This window comes from Tachysurus fulvidraco, chromosome 15 (genome assembly GCF_022655615.1).
Source record: "Tachysurus fulvidraco isolate hzauxx_2018 chromosome 15, HZAU_PFXX_2.0, whole genome shotgun sequence".
Classification (NCBI taxonomy): Eukaryota; Metazoa; Chordata; class Actinopteri; order Siluriformes; family Bagridae; genus Tachysurus; species Tachysurus fulvidraco.
In genome coordinates this window covers 13,057,749-13,080,930 of record NC_062532.1, presented here as the reverse complement: position 1 = coordinate 13,080,930, position 23,182 = coordinate 13,057,749, and the positions used below count along the sequence as shown (strand labels likewise).

The 23,182-nt window shown below is 37.5% G+C and overlaps 1 protein-coding gene across 2 annotated transcripts in view; it reads left to right on the top strand.

Annotated features, from left to right (window-relative positions):
* The first annotated feature begins 34 nt into the window (after nucleotides 1-34).
* The window catches only part of grin2ca (glutamate receptor, ionotropic, N-methyl D-aspartate 2Ca), a 53,362-nt gene continuing 30,214 nt past the window's right edge, over nucleotides 35-23,182 (top strand). The window contains exons 1-3 of one of the 2 annotated variants that reach the window (XM_027141686.2): nucleotides 35-172; nucleotides 412-650; nucleotides 20,478-20,919. In XM_027141686.2, coding sequence (XP_026997487.1) covers nucleotides 20,494-20,919 — 426 coding nt within the window. In that variant the 5' untranslated portion in view covers nucleotides 35-172; nucleotides 412-650; nucleotides 20,478-20,493. Of the gene's footprint in view, nucleotides 173-411; nucleotides 651-707; nucleotides 896-20,477; nucleotides 20,920-23,182 lie in introns of those variants that run through there. The other variant, XM_047800616.1, reaches the window with a different exon arrangement.

The window sequence follows — 23,182 nt, the reverse complement described above, 5'->3', positions numbered from 1 at the left end:
ACAGGTAGTCGAGGTTCAGGATCTTCCAGAAACACTTCAGGGATCTTTTCTGGGGCGTGCCTGAGGGACTACACATGAGCTCCGTTTTCCTTCTGAAGAATTTTAGTTTTTTCTCTCTATATTGTGGACCGTTTTTGCACCTCTGTGGACTTCACATGGAGCCAGATGGAAGGTGAGAACATCCTTTGACATTAACACATGACACGCATTTTTTTTATTAGGATCCTTTTCACAGCTGATATAAATATACATGCTCACTCCTTGTAGTAATCAACCGTCTAGACATCTCTCTTCTATATACGTATTCATATTTTACTCTACCTTTTCCTTGCTCTCCCTCTGCTCCGTTCCTCTATCCCTCCCCTCCCTCCCATCCCTCCCCTCCCTCATCATCCCACCCTCCCCTCACAGAACAAGATGATGTGACCTTCTGCCAAACTGCTCGAAACCATGCCACCGACACAGCACGCTGCTCCATCCACTCTGAAATAGACTCAAACAAGTGCGGGAAGCAGAGAGTGAGCTGTACAGAGGGACAGAGTGAGGCACGAGAGTGAGAAAAAAAGAAAAAAAAAAGAAACGGGACATTGGAGTCACAGAGGAGGAATGTGTTGTCAGGAGCCTGGGCTGGATGCGGTTTGTCATTGCAGGTAACTGATCACTTTTCATGCTGCTGGGGTGTGTGAAGTGAATAGTTAACTAATGCCAGGGTGAGTGTGAGTGATTGTAATGCGCGCAAAGCTGTCATGTATATTTTTAGATGCTGTGTTCTGTGTTGTGTGACAACCAGTGTGTGACAAGGTCCATGCATTCAGGTGTGTGTACACGTGCGTGAAAAGTGTCCTGCTGTATTTGTTAAACAGGTGCTATGCTTGGTGAGGGAGTTCATCCACAGGTAGGACACTTGCTGGGACTGTAAAGGGTTTCCTTTATTTGTCGTTATCTCTCAAAGGCGTAACAAAATATGGCCTCATTTAATATCTATATTTATGTAGTGTTGTGTAGCCGAAAAGAGACGGTTTGTCCTTGCACACCTGCTGCAATAAAGTAAAAGGAGATGTAATGAGACTAAAAGTGAGCCGAGTGCCGTAGACATCGAAGCACTGACAAGCTGCAGTAATTACCGCTGGTCCACTTATTAGACAGGCGGGAATGTATCCCGATGTGTTTAGGATGTGGCCCTTTGTGAGTGTTATAGCAGACTTTACCTAAGGGGGATGTGCACCAAGGGTGAAAGCATTTTATTGGCTTTTAATAAGAACAAGATATATGACTGGGGATGAGGCAGAGGGGGAAAAAAGAGACTGATAGATTGAAGGGGAGGAACAACACTTGGCTGAGGAAGATATGAACATATGAACAAATGGCTTTACTAACATTATGGAAATTTAAGGATGTTGTACCACACTACTGAACTAAGAGGCTCATGATATTGGAATTATAACACTCGCGCTAACCTTACACAAGGAATGAGCTAATCCTTTATATGATAGATTAATGACAGAAAAATGGTCAGAATTTTTACAAAATCTTATAAAACAAACATATCAAAGTTAAAAAGTTGCATCTGGTATGACCTTGGCTCATGATCGTCACTAAATTATAACTCTCCATATTTTATACGGTTAAAAATTCAAGGTTTATTTTTGCTAGGCATGGAAATGAGCCAAGGTCATATGAATGACAGAGCAGGAAAAGTTTCAAGAAAATTTCTGCATGAGGCTGATGAAAAAAACAAAACCTCTTCATACTTACTCACCTACCATAAAGTCTGCCTTTCTTGCTTATTATTCACTCAAAATCAGAATGTATTTGATGTAAATGATTTTGCACTCATTTATCTTCATAAAGTACATATTTTCTGATATCCCAAGCCCTGTGTATGCTTTGCAAAGTGTGCTGGAGCAGTAGAGTGGCAAGTACAGCTCACACAAGCGTCAAGTCAGAAAATTGTATACGGTTTTCTTCATATTGTATGGATCAGCAGCGCTGCAACACTATTAACGGTTAAAGCATAAGACCGCGCTCTTCATTATAGATGATATTGTAAAGTACACAGTCACACACTAAATCAGTAAGGCGTTCAGGTGGAAAGCAATCTGATAAACTGGTTGTGGAAGGGAGTGTGTGGAGTGAATGTGGCAGTAAAGTGGTCTAAATGAAGACTACAGCCTCCTTGAGTGTGCTGAGCGTCAGCAAAGAGTTAAAAGTAGAGGCTTGACCATCCCAGTGTGTGTGGATGGAACAGATGCATTGAGCCCAGGGTATGCTGGCTCTACATGGCAAATAATGGTGCACCACACACCGGGGTTCACACACACACACACACACACACACACACACACACACACACACACACACACACACACACACACACACACACACACACACACATTGAAGAACACACCTCTTAGCTCAGTGTATATTTACAGATGAGCATGAATGCACATTTACACACACACACACACACACACACACACACACACACACACACACACACACACACACACACACACACACACACACACACACACACACACACACACACACACGTTTGTCTTACTATCTCACAGAGAACCTTCCACTGACAATTTTTTACACTTTTTAAAAAACAAACAAACAAACAAACAAACAAACAAACAAAATTTCAACATTTTATATATTTAAAATATTAACATAAATAAATGATGTAAAAATATAAATAAAACAATAATAATGGAAGAAATATTTTCCTTTTGTATTTTCCAAATTTACCTATGAGGCTAAAACTGTTACTATCCTTGTTATGACATGACACTTTAGTGAGATCTATATAGTAAATTAAAATGATATATATTTGACATATATATTATATATTACAAATAATTTTACTTTTACTCTTTATCATAATTTACACTATACATAAAGTGCCCTGGATAGTTTTTCATCCAAAAACTATAAGTATATATTAAAACTGTTGTTTTTTTTTAAAATGATGGCTGTGCAAATACAATAAAAGTGAAAAATAAAACCTGTAAATGTCTGTACACTTCGTTTTCCATTTGTCATTCTCTTGCAATGGCTCGACAGACAGAATGTCTTGATTTGAGTCCACTTCTCACCTGCAGCTGGTGAACTGAGTGGACTTTTTGAGTGTCACTTCTGAGGAAAGCGCCGAAACTCTGTGTGTAAACCTAAAGGAGCAAAATCAATACATGAAATCAGCAATCGAGTGCAGATGTTTTAGCAGATGTTGGTTTAATCTTGCCAGCAACTTGAATATGAATACACATGCAGCAATGTACAGTTATGTGCCAACACACACACACACACACACACACACACACACACACACACACACACACACACACACACACACACACACACACACACACACACACACACACACACACACACACAGAGTGCACACAGTAGTAGGGAACAATATTGATTTAAAATGGCCCAAAGCAGATTGTCTTTGTGGTAGAGTTATTGTTCTAGCTGTGGACGTAAAAGTAGTTAAAACCGGTGATGAAGCCAAACAGACATCAATACGACCACACAAAAATTCCATTGCTGTGTACAAACTGGGTAACAAACAGCCAATTAAAGATTCACCAGCTTTACTGGCTGGCCATTCGCACACCATCTCCAAGTCTTGCCTATAAAAGCTGTCACACAAGTGTTTGACTTCTAGATAAATGACTGATGCATATCACTGAGCTCCGGCTCATCTCAGAGCTGTCTCCTTGTTTCCCCACAAAATGACCTCCAGCTCTGCATCACAGCTTTAGCTGATGCTTTGTCAGCGAGCTGCCACCGAGAGACCATCGCCCTAATGAAAGCCTAAACATTTTAGAGCCACTGTCCCAGCTCAGAACACTTTACATACACAAAAGGAAGTGCTCAGTATAGCCCAAAGTATTAAGCCTGATCATATAGAAGAAAAAAGGGGGAAATAAAGCATTTAATTAACATGTAGGGGCTAATAAACACATTTAATGGGGAATGAGATGATTGGGAGACAGCTCTTACACACTCTCTCTCTCTCTCTCTCTCTCTCTCTCTCTCTCTCTCTCTCTCTCTCTCTCTCACACACACACACACACACACACACACACACACACACACACACACACACACACACACACACACACACACACACACACACACACGCACAGAGCTAAACAGCCACCTCCAATAAAGACTGGATCAAGGTCATGTGAGCTGCTCATGTGAGCAGCTTCACAGCTGTCATGGATCTCTTTCTCTCTTTCTTTGACTGATCATCAGCCAGTGTGAAACAGGGGAAAATAGCAACTTTCCACAGAGGCGAGAAAACCTGAGTCTCTCCAGTGTGATGTGTGATGTGTGATGTGTGATGTGAGATAAGCAGGAGCTCCAACAAACCTTCTCCTTTCACGCACTAATTCGCGAGCTCTCGCCTTTTGCATGTGTGTGGAGACTGGAATGTCCCACATGCCTCCATTTGTATTCAGGCTAGCAAGCGACGTGCACAACGTCTGCCACTCTGTCCACTGAGGAAAACAAGAAAAACTCTGACAGACTGTTGACATAAAACAAAGGAAGAAAGAGATGACTGAGAAACTGAATTATTTCCCTTCTATTGTTTCTAATGTGCTTAAAAGTAGGCAGGAAACATGAGAAACAAGCAGATTAGCGCAGACTCAGACAGATGACGTGCTAAAAAAAATATAGTGTGGTGTGCAAATAACATCAAAATAATCAACAACAAGGTGGTGTGATGCTGTTACCATCTGAACAATTACAATTCTACAAAAAAAACAACTAACAAAAAAAACAATTATTATTTATTTAAAAAAAAATTCTGTACTTTTTATCCATTAATAGTTATATTTAATGCTGTAACAACGGTTACAACAACGGTTTTTTCACGATTTCTAAAAAAAATACACCTGATGTTATGGACAAACCGGACAAAACTTGAGCTGTCATTGAAATCTCCTTCCAAAGATGCTAAACATCTCCACACAGAAAACATCACCATATCAGTGAGTCTACACATGTTTATGTGGAATGTATGACAAGTTCCTGCATAACTCATTACTATAGAAATAATCAACATACAACATACAGTATGCCAAATAGAAGAAACCTGAGTCCTAATATAAAATGATTATTAAATTTATTCAGTTTCCAAGGCATAGGTGCACTTTTAAATTTTTTGTCTAATCATGATATCTGTGATAATCGAGATTTTATCTGTATTGAAATAAAGAATTGAAAACTCAGAATTTACTTATGATGCATGAACATGAAGGAAATTGTTGGGAAGTCAAAAAAACATGTATTTTAAAGTCATTTACTAATTAAGCTCTAAATATAAAATAAGTACTACTGTATGATAAATTGTGTGTAACAACATAAACATAACCAGATCATGCATGGACAACACAATACCACAAAAAGGAAATGTAAAGAACTTGAACTCCATTTCTGAAGCTGATATGGAAGCTGCTGATATTTCTTCTCTCCTGCCTTTTAGAAGTGAAAGGAGTCTGGGTTGATGTGAATATGCAGCTAACGTGAGGTGCTTTCTCTGTCGACCAATGAACTTAGTAATACGGCTTCAAGAATTTGTTTTGAAATGGTAAACTGCAAGTCTATCATTCCCTGAATGTCAATCAGTTTGTTCAATCACACTGTCCTTGCTTCCACACCGCTGAATATACTTTGACATGCAGCTCAGTTGCTTATTCAATGTACACCCAAGAAACAATAATCTGCTGCCAAGAACATCTATGAGCTAGATTAAATAGCAAAGTATTATGTTAATATACAGCTTGCCAAGGGACTGTGTGTGCGTGTGTGTGTGTGTGTGTGTGTGTGTGTGTGTGTGTGTGTGTGTGTGTGTGTGTGTGTGTGTGTAAACAAATGGTGACGCTTGATGTCATCTGGATGAGGAGGATTTTGTACTGGGTGGATTTTGTACTGGGTGCCACAACTACAGCTTAACCATGGTCTTATGTCTTATGCTGATCCTCTGACACACACACACACACACACACACACACACACACACACACACACACACACACACACACACACACACACACACACACACACACACACACACACACTCCACATTTTACCCCTACTCCACATTTTAACCCTACACTCTAAAATCAAACTTGATAAGTTTACTTAACACTTCAATTACTGGCCCTGGAGACATCAGTTAAGGAAAGTTTTATAAACCTGATCTTGATGTTTACATGTTTCCTCTCTATTGCTGTAGTCACATTCTACATATACATTTGATAAACCATTCTTTGTGTATCGATGTGAGTATAGCACCAAGAATGTGTACTGTACGTGAACGTTTGATTTTTTTTGGTGTAGTTTTGTGTTCATTCACAGCTCACTGAAATGTTGCAAAAGGGAGGTTTAAAGCTTCAATCAGTTCCCAACACTGTCTATTAATAGGGCATTACTACTATTACTATTACTACTACTAATAATAATTAAAGCTTGGGGGCCAAGCACCTACGCTCTGTAAACTGCATACTCAGATTCACAGATGCACTACAGTTACTTTGCAATTTGATTATTGTTGCCTTAAGCTAGAAAAATATAGCAGCGCCATAACTGGAAATAGAAATTGTGCATGTTGTGGCTGTTTTTTCCCATTTAGACAGGTGTAAAATGGTGTGAACTAAATATGGTAAAGATTAAACATATTTGGATGATGTGTCTCACAAATGGGATTAGATAGAAGCATTTTTCAATGCTAATATAATTTTGGATCATTAGGTCATGAAAAATGTTGCATATCATCATGCCAAAGTTCAACACTTCTTATTTGGTGGCTTTGCTCTCAGATTTTTTGGCCCATTATGGGCAAAATATTTTTATAACTTTTGTGAGGCTTACCCTGAAGTCGATTGGATTAAATTTATTGGACGCCTAGCGAAAAAAAATGGGGTTTTGACAAAATCCAGGATACAAGATCAAAATCGAATTAGGCAGAAATTGATGTCACTGATGGTTTTAGAAGTGATGCTTTTAAATTTTAGGCATACAGTTTGAAAGCTATGATCATAAACATAACCAAGTTAGGTTCAAACTTTCCCTGATGGTGGTGCTTAATCATTGGTAAACACATGGTCCAAATTTGTTCAGACTGTTTCTTAGACTCTCCCCAATCAGTGTGCAACGTTTTACCAGATGGCTCTATGGACTGTAATGGACATCATACAGCCAAAATAAGAAGAAGATGAATAATAATAATAATAATAAGAAAAAGTATCTAAGTACTTTCAGTGCTTGGTCACATAATAATAATAATAATAATAATAATAATAATAATAATAATAATAGTTATATAGCAAACCATTAGCAATTAACCCTCCTGTTTTCCTTACCTGCATTCCTATGCAAATTAGGAGCGCCGACTTGACCTTTCAACTTGACCTTGTCTGTTTTGACTGCTTATAAAAAATGAAGTATATATGATAGCCTTTTTTTCACCTTTTTACATATATTTATATAAAACATATTAACATATATTTTGCAAAAAAATGTATTATAAACCTTATTTATTTACAAAAATGCCTAATTTTTAGTAAAAAAAAACAAAAACATAAATTTTGAATTATTTTCACTATAGAGGCACAGAAGTTGATGCACAATTACAGGCTGGTATATTTCAAAGCCAGGAGATTGTTTAGAGATAGCACAGGCTCCCTGTGACCCGAGGTAGTTCGGATAAGCGGTAGAAAATAGAGAGAGAGAGAGAGAGAGAGAGAGAGAGAGAGAGAGAGAGAGAGAGAGAGAGAGAGAGAGAGAGAGAGAGAGAGATTGTTTTGAAACCATTTTTGACCATTGTCGGCAAATGTTTATAATGTCGGCAAATAATAAAATCTGTTTTTTCCTGGTCAAATTGACTTGAATGCTTATAAATAAAAAATTATACAATTATCACCATTCTGTGTGATCAGCCTTACATTTGGTACATTTGGTAAATTTGGTACATTTGTGTGTGTGTGTGTGTGTGTGTGTGTGTGTGTATGTGTGTGTGTGTGTGTGGTGTGTGTGTGTGTGTGTGTGTGTGCGCGCGTGTGTGTGTAGAATCATTTCGGTAGATCATATTTTTTTTCTGGAGGCTTAATGAAATGCAATGCCCTATTTGTGTGTATGTGTATGTGTGTGTGTGTGGTGTGTGAGTGTGTGTTTAGGGTGCGTGTGTTAATGGACATTTTACGTGTGCATTTTTGTGTCTATATGCATGTTCATTGCGCTGAAAAGGGCAAAAGTGTGACCTATTGCCCCACTAAATGTGGCCGGGTCCAACTGACCCTGGAGGATCCAAAACGCAAATTATATAGTGTTCCGAACACGTAGTTCAACGAAAATATACAAAATTAATTTTACTTGCACAGTTCATAATTTGGAACAATCTTGGTAAATTTCAGTCAAATATGTGGAAGGAAACCAAAGTTATGGCACATTAAACTTTCATTAAACCTTCCAGCAGGGTCAGATAGACCAGAGGAAAATACAAGGGTTAAAATACATGATAGTTAAGTGGTTTAAGGTTGAATGCCTACAGCTTTGTTACTTTACATAATACTTATATGTATATGCTGTATTTATTTCATAAGTCATAAGACCTGTTTGGTCTATTTGCATGGATGTCTATTTGCACGGATCAGCAGGTTTCTCTTATGCTAAGTTTAGGATTGTAATAGATCACCTACTGACTGCCATAACTGAACACTTTATTATCACTTTGCACTTTATGTGACAACTCTTAGTTTTAGTTATTCAGCAAGACATTTTGCTGCAGGAAAGGAGACTTTTTTTTTTTACCTTACACCATATAAGAACTACAATAGAAATGTAAAAGATAGAAGTGTTATTGTCATGTTATAATAATGGCTGCATACAATAAATCCCAGGTGAAGCAATGCACTCATTCTGTTTGCAGTCTTGATTTGAGAATGATGTGTAAGATTTACTCTGAAACAAGAATGAGCTCAGTATTTGTTTAAAGTGTGATTGCACTGGATATTTGCCAGGAAGTAAACAGACACTTTAGTCTTTTGGTGCATTTTAAGCAGTCTCATTATCCATATGAAAAACTAAACAAAACAAACAAACAAAAAAAACAGCTAGTGGGTTTGACTGAATATCAGCCTGGGAGGAAACTATAGTTTACCCTTAGGGAGATCATGCGAAAAGCAAGGGGAAATATAACTGAATGCAAATGGCTTTGTGTGTGTGTCTGTGTGTGTCTGTGTGTGTGTGTGTCTGTGTGTGTGTGTGTGTGTGTGTGTGTGTGTGTGTGTGTGTGTGTGTGTGTGTGTGTGTGTGTGTGTGTGTGTGTGGTTAGAAATCGGCACAAAGAGAGTTTCTCCAGATAAAAGAAATAACACTGGCTCTACTCCAAAAAAATTCTGTTAAATTAGTTTTAAATTCTGTTCATCGAGGTTGTGAGAAACCTGTCACCAGGTGCTGCCTTTCTCTCTTTCTCTCTCTCTTTCTCCATTTGTGGCCTCTCCATCCTTCTCTGTGTTTGCATTACCATAAGCAAACTGACATTTCACTCTGTCTTTTTAAGGAAAGGAAATTACTGGGACATTTTGCATTGGAACAGCCTGTATATTTAACTTTCATATATAACTTAATTGCATAGTGACCTTTGTATTCGCAAAAGTTAAGCTCATTACTAGTAAATCTGGAGGAGAAGTTACAGTCTACAGACTAAAATGATTTAAAAGTGAGCTCCAGTTGATGTGCACAGACTACTGCCTCTTGTTTTGACCACCAATCATTTTCTCTCCTGGCAAAAAATGGAAATCATGCAAATATTTTACTAAATAAAGATAACGTAATCTTGTATGAAGTTGTATGGAGCTGCCTGGATAACAGCTTTATTTTTGTGGGTGATGCAAGGAAATCTGTCAAAAATAGATGATTTACGTTTGTAACTAGAAAATATTTTGCCAAATTTCTAAAAAGTTCAGCTAAAGCTATAATAAACTAAATAATGGTTTAAAGAGATGGCTCGATGTCTGGGGTCACTTTTTACACCACCTTTCATGCTTAGAAAAGGAGACTCTAAAATAAAAGTAATTTACATGATTTAAAGAAAGATTAATTGAACATCTTACGGAGGCAGAGATGAAGAATATGGGAACTGCAGCCTATTGAATAGAAGCTAGAATCGCTCATGTAAATTCTTGGGCCCATTGTGGATTATGCTTTTAGTATGAAACAAATCATATGTATTTGGCTTTATTTTAAGCTTTATTTTGTATAATGATGAGTAATCAAGACGTGTGCACTACACAGTTTTTAATTTCCATTCTCACCAGCTTCTGCAGACACACTTAACCAATCCTGCTGTCTCTCGTGTTCGACCAATCTCACCTGCTTTCCCAATTATCTGTATAAGAAGCTGTATAAGAAGCAGTCATGTTTTGAATATAAACAAATTTGGACTTTCTTTCTCCTACAAGATATATCTCACTTCCCTTTTATATATAAAACACTTATTGTGGAATAAGTGGAATTGTAAACACAGAAGACATTTTAGCAGCTCTACAACAGCTCCTGAAACACAGGTTGGACTTCTCTGCCAACTGGCACGTTTCAGCTATGTTAACATATATAATGGTAACATATAATTATTGTGGGGGGCACGGTGGCTTAGTGAATAGCACGTTCACCTCACACCTCCAGGGTTGGGGGTTTGATTCCCGCCTCCGCCTTGTATGTGTGGAGTTTGCATGTTCTCCCCGTGCCTCGGGTGTTTCCTCCGGGTACTCCGGTTTCCTCCCTGGTCCAAAGACATGCATGGCAGGTTGATTGGCATCTCTGGAAAATTGTTCATAGTGTGTGAGTGTGTGAGTGAATGAGAGTGTGTGTGTGCCCTGCGATGGGTTGGCACTCTGTCCAGGGTGTATCCTGCCTCGATGCCCGTTGACTCCCCGTGACACGAGTAGTTCAGATAAGCGGTAGAAAATGAATGAATGAATGAATGAATGAATATAATTATTGTTAATATTAATAATCATTGTATATGTTATTAACATACATCATTTGAATGTAATTGTATTAAAAACAACCTACCAATATTTAATTATCAGTAGTTTCCATCTACCATGTTGATGTGCTTGGCCTCTGATCTGGTAGATGGTAGTCAGGAGGAATGTGGGGATGACTGGGATTAAATCCAGGTGAGTGTTTAGTAATCAGGTGAGTGTGAACATGATAGTGTTAGGAGATCTCCTAGGAGATAGGAGTTCTCACCATGTTTGAAGGCTGTGCGAACTTGGTCGCAAATTCTGGCACTGACCCGACACCAGGAATTGAGTTAATATAATACTTACATTTACTGTTAGATAGAAGAGATGTGGTCTTTAAAGACAACAACCTTCTAATCAATACACAATTATCAGACTGTATATGACTGTAGAAAAGACATTATTCATAATAACACTCTCTGGTGTTTATAACAATTTATAATCACACCCTTAAGTGCCCTTTTCAGTCTGGTCTTTTCCTTTCCACAGTCATCTTAGTCACCTCAGGCTTGCTCACTGGGGATAAATACAAACACATTTAAATATAAGTCTATTATTATTCTTGAACTTCTGTATAATATTAATCTTTGTATAATATGAAATTTCTGTACTAGATTTCTTAAGTTCTGTAAAGCTGCTTTGAGACAATGTTCATTGTTACCGCACTCTCAAACAGTGCCCTGTTTTCTTATCATGGGAGCAAGATGTATGGAAACATCTGATTCCATTGTTGCTTATAAACCTACACTAAATATTTTGTCACATTGTCCATAAAGATAAGAGTCGTTATTTAGAGTCATTATATAGGCAGCAACATTTTGTACTAATATAGATGTAGAAACAATAGACAGAAATGCTTGATTACCTGCAACAGTAGGAATAAACAGACCTGTATATAAGTTAAAGGTTGGTCTGCCTGAACCTATTGAACAACTCTCTGAAGGCACACGTACAAATATTATGACACATACTAATGGCTTTCATAAATCTGTCTGCCTCTGTTTGCCTTATTCGCTGGCTTTCATCACAGAGCAAATCTATCACTAGCTCATCAGCCAAACTGATGGACAGATGGACATACTCGAAGGCCCTGTTGTAATTTTATAACAAAAGTTTTGTAATGTTTATGACTAATTCACCAATGGGATAAAGAAGTTATCGATGTCACCAGAGCGATGATACTAAAAGCACTCTATGTTTAATATGTAACTTCTCTTACTAAAAAGTAGAAAGCATATTTCCAACTACAGTGATGAAAATCTAACTCTGGACAGTGCAGAGGTGTATTTGCTTATGAGAAATAAATGTGTGAATAAGTATAATAATCAGGATATAGATTTAGATACGATGATTCGACCAAGGAAAAGCATCTTGACATGACATGAGGAAGAACTGGATTTGAAAGGGAACCTATCGTCTTGTGGATGACACCATTGTAATTATGAGTCATTACACTTACTGTACACAACTGTATGCCATAAAGTCAAACAGAACTGAGTTGTCCACTGACGCATTGGTGAGACATACAGTATTTCACAACATGTACACTTTTGTGTAATTGATATAACTTGTTCATGTTACAGTAGGGATGAAACCAAATGTCTGTATATACTGTATGGATTTTTGGTTTTTGGTTTTGGTATAACGATATTCCTACACACTAAAAAAATCCTACACATTATGTTAATATTTCTGAAAGACTTTTATTCATTCGTTTTCTACCGCTTATCCGAACTATTCTCAGGTCACAGGGAGTCTGTTCCTATCTCAGGCGACATCGGGCACCAACCCATCGCAGGGCACACACTCTCATTCACTCACGCACTCACACACTACAGACAATTTTCCAGAGATGCCAATCAACCTAGCATGCATGTCTTTGGACTGGGGGGAGGAAACCAGAGTACCTGGAGGAAACCCCCAAGGAACGGGGAGAACATGCAAACTCCACACACACAAGGTGGAGGCGGGAATCAAACCCCCAACCCTGGAGGTGTGAGGCAAATGTGCTAACCACTAAGCCACCGTGCCCCCCTCTGAAGGACTTGATAGTTTCAAATCTCTCAAATTTTTTATATTTATACAATACAAATAATGTATTGTAGTGCCCTCAGCCCACAACTCCACCAAAGTCCGAATCCTATTCTCAGTGTTTCTCTTAAAAAATCTTGTGCCATCATTTTGTATATGATGATTCACAAAGTTTTTGTATTTTGCCTGTCATGATTAGTGCCTGTCTCCTGTCTTGCTGAACCCTTTCCTTTGTCTCATCCACTGGTCTTAATAAAACCAGAAATCAGTTTTGTTTCCACCCGACTGCCTTTTGACCCACTGCTAATATTTACTTACTCTGCTTACTCATTTACAATTCATTTTGGTAGAATATTGCTGTAGGAGAATTCATCTGAACATCTGAAACGGTTTGTCAGTGGCCGAGATGGACAGTTGTGGACCCTTGGATTTTATTGCCAGAAGTGATCTGATGACAAGCAGACTTAAAACTTGTGGTTTAAAGATTTGTCTGTCACAAACCACAACACAGCTTCAAGAATAGGGATGATCTGATGTGATACAATGTGACAATAATGATGCAGCTTTGGGATGTTTTGTTTAGACACCAAGCCAAGAAATTCCATCTTGGGCCTTCTATCACTGTTCACATTACTTCTGGAGAGATGGTCAAACCCAACTATTACTGTAAACTCTGCTTGATTAATCTATAATAGAAAATGTCATTAGCATAACAACACTATCATTTCACTATTGAATCACCCACCTGTATGATAGTTTTACATTTATTTTGCGCAGAAATGTATTCTTAACACGCAAAGCCATGACACTGTCCAAGTACCAGATATTGTCCAAAACACAGAGAAGAACCTCAAACTTTATTTTTATTTAATTTAATATGATGTAATCCTTGTGCAATAAAACAAATACATTTGATGTAAGACATATAGATAGAGTGTCAGAGTTACTGGAGTATTGCTTTGATGAAATATTGCATTGCATTTTTTTTTTTTTTTTTTGTTATTACAGTTGAATGTAGCTATGCAATATGATCATTACTGTATGTCAAAACAGTGAGAAAGTGCTTTAAAGGAGAAGAGAGTTTACTATAATTCAATTTGGCTAGAAGAGAAGTTTTTGGAATACTTGGATATTCAATATAAGTATGTGATGAATTTAAACAAGCTTTAATCTTACAAAACTAACATCATTTTGCAGTAACCTCAACACCAACCCTGTTCACATTACCCATGCCCTAACTTATAACCCCCAACCAAGTTTTATAGGTTTATACATCTTTGTAAGCTGTAGAGTTTAAACCTCTCTGCTTCCATGTGATACAATTTCAATCCTTAATGTGATAATATGACATTTGATGACATCACTAACAGTGCTCTGAGAGTATGATTTAAATTATAATTCAAATCTCATTAGTCACGTACACAACATAGTATGACATGCGGTGAAATGCCACTTACAACAGTAAATAATGTATTTACTGTAGTAGCCTCTGATCAAGATATAATCAGAATCCTTGGCTGGCTGTTGATTCACTAATCGGCAAATCATTGATTCAGTTATGGGCAAATAATTTTTCTTAACCTGTTCACACATCAGTTTATAAATAAAATATGAATACACACCCATTCTCAGGGCTTTTTTGATGATCAATTTGTCAGTTATCAGTTATAATGATTTATGATAATGATAATTGTTAATTATGATTGTCTCTTCGATTCATTACAATTGTTGCCTTATACATCAGTTCATTGATCCAAATCATCCAATTGTTCCAGCCATACTACACTTACGCACTTCTCCACCATACTGTCCTACCCTGAAAAACATCCTCTGCAATAACAGTCTGTTTTGAAATATTCTTCCTCACACAACAACCCCAATCATACCTAAACCTGTAAACCAATCATATTAATAGATCCAGATAATCTGGAATAAATCAAAACAAAAAAGATCTATCTGTTATATGTAAAAATGGATAAAACTGTGTTAGATATAACAGTGTGGTGTAGTAGGTTGGTTACTCTAAATAGAGTAACAGGCTGTAAGTGGCACAACATTTCTATTAAACAGTCCAATGTTTAACTTAACAAAGGCAAAGCCAAAGTTTGATTTGCATCGATATTGTTTTATTTAACTCAATTTATTAATTGAAAAACTTGGCATGATAATTAAGCATAATTTTAGCTTCGTCCAATACATTTTCCACTGTGACTCACTGATTATTTAAACGTTGGCTATATTTATTTGCTGGTAAATGTGTCTCTGCAGTTTATGAAAAACCACATGCACTTTTGTTATATTTATTGAGGTTTCTTTTATGTCTGTTTCTCCTCTCCAACTTTCCCACTAGAGGGTGGTAAACCAGCAAGCTTAACGAAGAATCCCGACTCTGTAGTTCTTTGCAATTGAGATTCATCTGTCTAAAAGGAGAAAGTGTCCCCGTCCTGTCCCATCATTTGAGAATGAAAAAATCTTTATCTTTCATTTGTAAATATGCACTGATATTAGAGCGGAAGAGACGGACGTGGCAGAGAGCAGTTTGTGGATTGTTGGGTGCCAAGCTTGGTTCTTTGACTCCTGCTTTGATCTAATCTGGGCTGTGTGCTCTCAGGCCAAGCTGTACTGCAAAAGAGCCAAGAGCAGTAAAGATTGAGAGGGGGGAGGTCACACATTTGAAAATTGCTACTGACAGAAACTGGGGATAGGCAGGGAAAATGACACAGTTTTAAGCTCTGAGGCTATGGGGAGATAGAGATAGAGATAGAGAGAGAGATAGAGAGAGAGAGAGAGAGAGAGAGAGAGAGAGAGAGAGAGAGAGAGAGAGAGAGGGGGGAATTGGATACATGCAGATTTGTAGACTGGATTACATGTCTAGGGAGCATAAATTTTACATGCCTGTGTGTGAGTGCAATTTAAAATTCAGAAGATTTAAAAGGGTCAGCAATACTGTATGACAATTAGTTTTTATTTGGCATCAGCCTCACTTATTTGGTTAAAGGTCAAACTACAACTTTTTGACCAGGTGACAATTATGCAAATTCAATTTTTTTTTTTTTTTTTAAATGACATATTTACTTTCTGGTAACGTAAAACCTTCTTATAGGTGCATATAATGGTGTCTTACAAAATGAATCAGTTTTCTTTATAAGATAATCTTTAACCGTTTTCTGACTTTGGAATTGATATTATGATAAAATGAAATATCGGTTGCTGTAGGTCTCATATTTCTGTTTACCTCACATTAAATATGGCAATTAAGAAACCTACTTCATGGATGAGTCTTTCAGGCAATCTGTTTAATTCTCCGCTTCTCATCATTATAGTAATCCCTCACGCACTTGACCTTCAGAATTCCACCTCCACTCCTGTCTTTGCTCCAGCCAGGGGGGGAAATTCACCCTCTATTTTTGCTATTGAACATTTCAAGGGGTTTATGTCTTTTCATGATTAACAGTGTTTGCACCTAACCTATATAAAGAGCCAGTTATTCATCTAAAGCATTACCCTGGTGAGGGTCGTGGCCTATAACAAGGAAAAAATACACCCTGGAAAGAAAACAAAAGCCACACACCTGTTCACACCCAGCAGCAATTTTGAGTAAAACTGGCCATATTTCTGTACTATGTCAAAGCCTCCTGCTATGCTATTATATACTATAATGCTATTATCAAATTAGCAATCTACTGCTGCAGTAATTATAAAGACGTTATAAAAAATATGCTCATACTATGCTGAAAGAATAATGATTTATAATCCATTACCTAAAAGGGGATGAATTCCCTTTGAGTCTGGTTCCTTTAAAGGTTTCTTCCTCAAGGAGTTTTCTCTTACTAAAGTCACCTTTAGCGACCTAAATCCTCCCGTCTCTACTGCTTATACTATACAGTGTCACAGGGCTGCTAGAGTCTGTCCCAGGGGACTTAGGGCACCAGGCAGGTGACATCAAACCATCACAGGCTACAACTGCACACACCATCACACACTACAGTCTACAACTCAGATCTTTGGACTGAAGAGACCAGAGTACCCAGAGGAAACCCCTGAAGCATGAGAAAACATATAAACTACACGCATAGTACAGAGGCATGAATCAAACCCCAAACCCTAGAGGTGCAAAGCAACAAAGATAACTAATGCAGAAGTAAGCTGCTTATAAACATTATGTTAGAATTAATTGCAAAGCATCAAGCAACTAAAAATGACTTGTTGCTAGTGTAACATAAACATTTACTGTAGTAATGTTTAAAGCAATGTTAGGCAATCATATATACATTAAATATCAGTAACATTTCTTGAAAGGCAGTGTTTGTACACAAAATCGGACATAAACCTTCATATATATTTATCAAGTCTTATTCCACCAGATATTATTCCATCATCTGACATAAAAAGCTGACATAAAAACTACTTTAATCAAGCAAGTGACAGATTTACTGTATGTTGGTATACAGTTGTACTAAAAGTTGATTTCCAGCCGACATTACAACTATAATAACTGTACCTCTGTGAATGTCTGCTATTTCAGTGTAAGATAATGGTGATGATATCTCAAATGTCAAAAGTAACTTCGGTCTAATTTAGGGATAGAGATAATATTCATAACTGTCATCACAATGTCATGGCATTGGCGTAAGTATTCGTAAGAAAATTTATGAGCTGAATTATAACTCACTTGGCAAGCCATATCATATCATAACAATTAGCACTCTGACATATCACTTCTGCACTGAGCTACAGTCAGTTATCATGACAGTCAGATAGAAACTAGCCAGGAATGTGTCTAGTCAGTCAAATCAGTCTTTAGGACAGATGACACCTTTTGAAATAAGCCTTTATGAACATTTATGTAGGTTTAAGTCAGTTAACTGAAATTACCTACCAATATAGGGGTAACTATGTAGCATTATAAACATTACCCTTAATTGAATCACCTTAAAATCCAATGAAAATGTTATTTGTAGAATTACTTTAATTAACAACCACATTCATTCATTCATTCATTCATTCATTCATTCATTCATTCATTCATTTATTCATCTTAATAACCACTTTTTCTTGCTGAGGGTAGAATCAGATTAGGAGACTTATACTGTATAGGAGCACTAGATGTGAGTAGTGGAAATACCTTGGATGGAATTCTTCTAGTCCAAAACAGGGCATCAGGCACACATGTATTCACACAATCAACCTTCATGTTCTTGAAAGTTGTGATACATGAAAGGAAATGCAAATCTCTTTATAAACAAACTCAGTGAAAGTTGTAACATAGCAATGCATCAACATGCCAACCAAAATCCAACAACCACACAGTAATGGATAAATAGAATACTTCTGATGGTGCCAATTTTTTTTTGCAAATACAGCATCACACATCCATCACTATAGAAAGATCATGTCATCTAATGTTAAAGCTGGTATAATTATATGAGTATTAAGCCCTGTCACACTTGATAAGGTGATACCATTAGGCCATGTGCCATGACATGGAGGAGATTATAGGGGATTATGCAGTGTCTGGCCCATAACACATGGTAAATTTGGTCAGCATGATAAGATTAGTCTCACTTCCACTCAAACTGAAGCTAAAGCAGCACAATCTCTATAACAGCTAGCCTTGGGATTCTGATAGACATATACATAATGGACATTCATCATTTATCCGAGTTATGTTTTTATATGTTCAGGCACACAAGCTCAGTTTAAAACGGTTTAACAGCACTGGGGATATAGAAGAGTTATGCCCTATTTATGGTAAATAGTTCTAAATAAGATTCATTTTAAATTCTTGTTGAAAACTCGTCTTGCATAAGTATTCACCAACTTGGTCATTAAATTGCCTGGACTTATTACAAAGTCTCTCAATTTTAGTGCATGGTTTCTCCTAGGAACATTAGCTGAGATGTGACTTCAAGTGTAGTATGGAGAGTTTACAGAATGCTGTGAAAAACAAAAGGGTCCAGTAAGCGAGCAATTGGTGCAAGTGGAAACGACTTGTTAATGAGAAAAGTCAGGGGAGATTCACAAGATTAGGAAGGCTACTGTAACTCAAATAACGCTTTACAACTACGCTGAGCAGAAAAGTAACCCAGAATGCATAGCACATTGAACCTTTAGGCTATTGCGCTACAACAGCAGAAAACCACATGGGTTCCACTCCTGGAGCTATAGTGGACACAGACTTTTCAAGTCCTCCACTGTCCAGTTTCTTGCATGGATAAGCAAGAGTACAGGTGTACCTAATAAAGTAGACAGTGAATGTATAATCCAATTTATGGTTGTAACACTACAAAATGTAGTTGTGAATTCTTATGCAATACACTACATATAGAAGCCTTAAAACAGATGAGCACAACAGCTGCAAAATTCTGATAACACAAATGTCTTGGCACAATAACACAGTCCATGATCTTTTTATTTGGAAGATTAAGTCAGAATCTATAAAATTGAGATAAAAAAAAAAGGAGAGAAGGCCTAGAACCCCATGTTCTCTGTTTAGTAAAAAATGAGATTTTGTTTCATGGTGTCCACCATCTGTCGGGCTGCGCTGGTACAGAGTGACGGCTGTGAGTGCAGCTGCTGTCCACCGACAGGGCACAGGGCGAATGCCCCAGTCTGCACGTGCCTGTCTAAAAATACCTCCTCTCCAAGCCACTAATGGCCTCTCATATACTTATTGCATAAAGAACAAAGACAGAAACATTGTTGATTAGAAAAAAATGAGACGAAATAACAGAAGGCTGAGGTTACAATGTATAACAATATAACACTGAGGTTACAATATAACACTTTATATATTTTTATAATATACATCTTAAAAACACTTTTTTTTTAAATTTTATGATGAATTGTATGTAATGTGAATGGTGATTATACAGTATATAGTACACACTGTAGGAAACTACTATATCAACAAAAACACAAACAAACATTTCTGTATGAATATGCAATTAGATTGATGATATATTTTATTGGGTAGAAAAGGACATTTAAAATCAGTGACACATTTAAAATTAGATTTTAAATGTAAATAATAAAGTTAGATTTTATGATAAAATAACTACCAGTGATTCTGTTTGATTATCGATCCAATATTATTTTCACCTTCTGTGATTTATATAGCAATATGTGGACTGTGAGAGCTTTGTGTTCTGTGTTCTTAAGACTGTGTTCTTATGCAATTGTCAGTGCAATGAAATATTGTATACTAAATATTTAACTAATTAAAATTAGTATGATAAATTGGCTGTTTTTCTTTTAAGGTCTCTTGTAAATGATGCTAATTATCCAATTAGCTCGAAATCTATTTGCTAATTTCTTTTCACTTGGTAAGAAATCTTATTATACACACTGAAGCAAAAACTGTCTTATGTTGTTTCTTGCTTGTTTACCCTGCAGGCAGTAGGCGAGTGAGATGGGCGTTCGTCTAGGCCTCCTGAGCGATGCTCTGTGGCCGCCGTTGCTGTTGATGCTGTTAGTCTGTGCCTGGCACTGCTGCTGGGGCCGGCCGTTCACGATGCCTGATCCGACTGTGAACGTAGCAGTGGTGTTTAGTGGCTCTGCCTACCAGGTGGAGATTAAAGGGCGCCTGAGCCGGGAGAACTTCCTGGACCTGCCTTTGGAGGTGAACCCCATCACAGTGCTGGTGAATGACAGCAATCCTCGGGCACTGTTGACACGCATCTGTGACACACTGGCTGCTAATCGCGTGCATGGGGTGGTCTTCGAGGACAACATCGGTTCTGAGGCTGTGGCACAGATCCTGGACTTCATCTCCACGCAGACGTCTGTGCCCATTGTAGGCATCAGCGGGGGGTCTGCTGTCGTCTTGCCATACAAGGTCAGAGTTTGGTGCTTAGGTCACTGTCCATGTGTCAGCTGGGTATATTTGTCATATTTTGGTTTTAATTATCATAAAAACTACGGTTCTAGAAACACTGAAGGGGAACATGTAGAAATGCCAGTACTGTTTATATGTTTTGCGAATTCTGACAATTCCTCAATTTCAGTCAATTACAGACATGTAGGTGGAAACTTAAAGCAAATGCATGCTCTATTTTGCACAATAGAAAAGGAACATCAAACCAAAAAAGTAAAATATACATTTTATAAGCAAAGACATGGATAAGACAATGCAAGAAAACCAAACAAGACATCAAAAGAAGCATGACAGTCAAGCTCACAGAAACCAGATCTTAATTTGGGATGCTGATAAGAAGAACCACAGAACATGTGTGAGTGCTCAGTGAGACATGTGACAAGGTCATGTGACTTGCAGGGGGTGATGATTAATGTAGTCAAGTGTTGCTTTCAACATAATCATGACACAGATGTTATACGAACCTCACTGGCAAGCATTCAAAAAAAAAAGTAAATCCAAAATAGTTGAAGCATTTTAGAACAAATTAGACCTATTCTTTGCTAATAATGTATAATGTATGTAACTAGTATAATGTGCTCAGTTACATCCCCAGTACAAGCAGAACATAAACATAATATAGTGAGACGTCTGTGGCTCCCAATGAGGCAAGCAAAATGTCCATTTCGAGAAAACCCTCCATCCAGCACATTGCTGGGGTAATTATAATGATAATTAACAGGGTCATGACTGTCATTATCATTAACATCCTCAGTTAGTCAGCTCAGCTTTGGTGACTTTTGGCACTGTGATAAGGAATCACATGGATACAGAAAAATGCCCTCTGCTGTTTCTCCCTATGTGTACTTATGCATATAATTTGTACAAATTAGGTGCATCGTATGCAAACAGCAAGACTATAATCCTATCCTTTCAATCAGTCACGCAGATACGAGGAGAAATTTAAAACTGAATTATGAATATAAATGTATAGCCTCATAACATCTGTAGGTAATGGGAATGCCAAAAAAGAAAATGAATACTTGGCCATTGAGGAGCTCTTAATGAGAACTTCAGGGCTCTTCATACTTCACAGCTTTACATACATTTCCCTCCCACATAAGCACTAATATGATTCACGTGATTGTGTTCCAGCTAGTGATCCATTTTAAATGTCCAAAGTGCTATTAAAAAGAAGACATTTGTAAAACAGACCAGTGTGGAATTGTCTTCATCCCCACAGGATGGAAAAGCATGAGTTTCTCATCAAGTCTCATCTTCAGGGCCAGATTTTAATTACAATAAAATAAGCACACTCACAGATTACATTCCTCTGACTGGTAATGTATGACTACTTGGAATACGAGCAGTCAGAGTGAAACACAGCAGTTCTATCAGCTCCACACAGCAGAAAATTAAAATGCTTTTATGGCTTCTATACAGATAATTGTGAATGAGGATTCGAACCATTGCTAAGATGAGAATGTGCAAAGACAAATGCAGCATGTTTTTCATGTCCATCTGTTAAACTATGGTCCAGATATTATTTCTGTGTATCAGATCATTTTCAGGTCAAAACAATCCAAGTACTGTGTAATATTAGCAAAATGTCAATTGCCATTAGCAGAGGGGTTTAAATTCCACTTAATTAGAAATAACTATACACGTAAACATTCATGAATTTATCTAAGTAGCCAATCATGTAGCAGCGAATGTATACATTCATGCAAATACAGCTTAATAGCTTTATTTACCTCTCACATAAAATGTCAGAATGGTGAAGTGTGAATGTGTCGTTTTTGACCATGGTTGTTGATGCCAGACAGGTTGGTTTGTGTGTATCAGAAACTTTTTAGGATATCTAGTATAACAGTTGTCACTAGAATTTACTCAGAATGGTGCAGAAAAACATCCAGTGGGCGATTGTTCAGTGTGTAAGGAAATAGCTTGATTGATTAAAGCCAACAGGAACGATATAGTAACTAAAATAATCACTCCTTACAACCACGGTGAGCAGAAACACATCTCAAAAACACATCCAACCTTTAGGTGAATGGGCTACAGTAGCAGAAGACCATATCAAGATCTGCTCCTGTTAGCCAAAAACAGGAGCGTGAGGCTTAATTAGGCACAGGATCACTGAAACTGAACGATAAAAGACACAACAGACACGAAGATAGCCACTGATTGCATGATTTTATGCACTGCACTACTGCAACACAATTGGCTAAATAAATAAGGTATG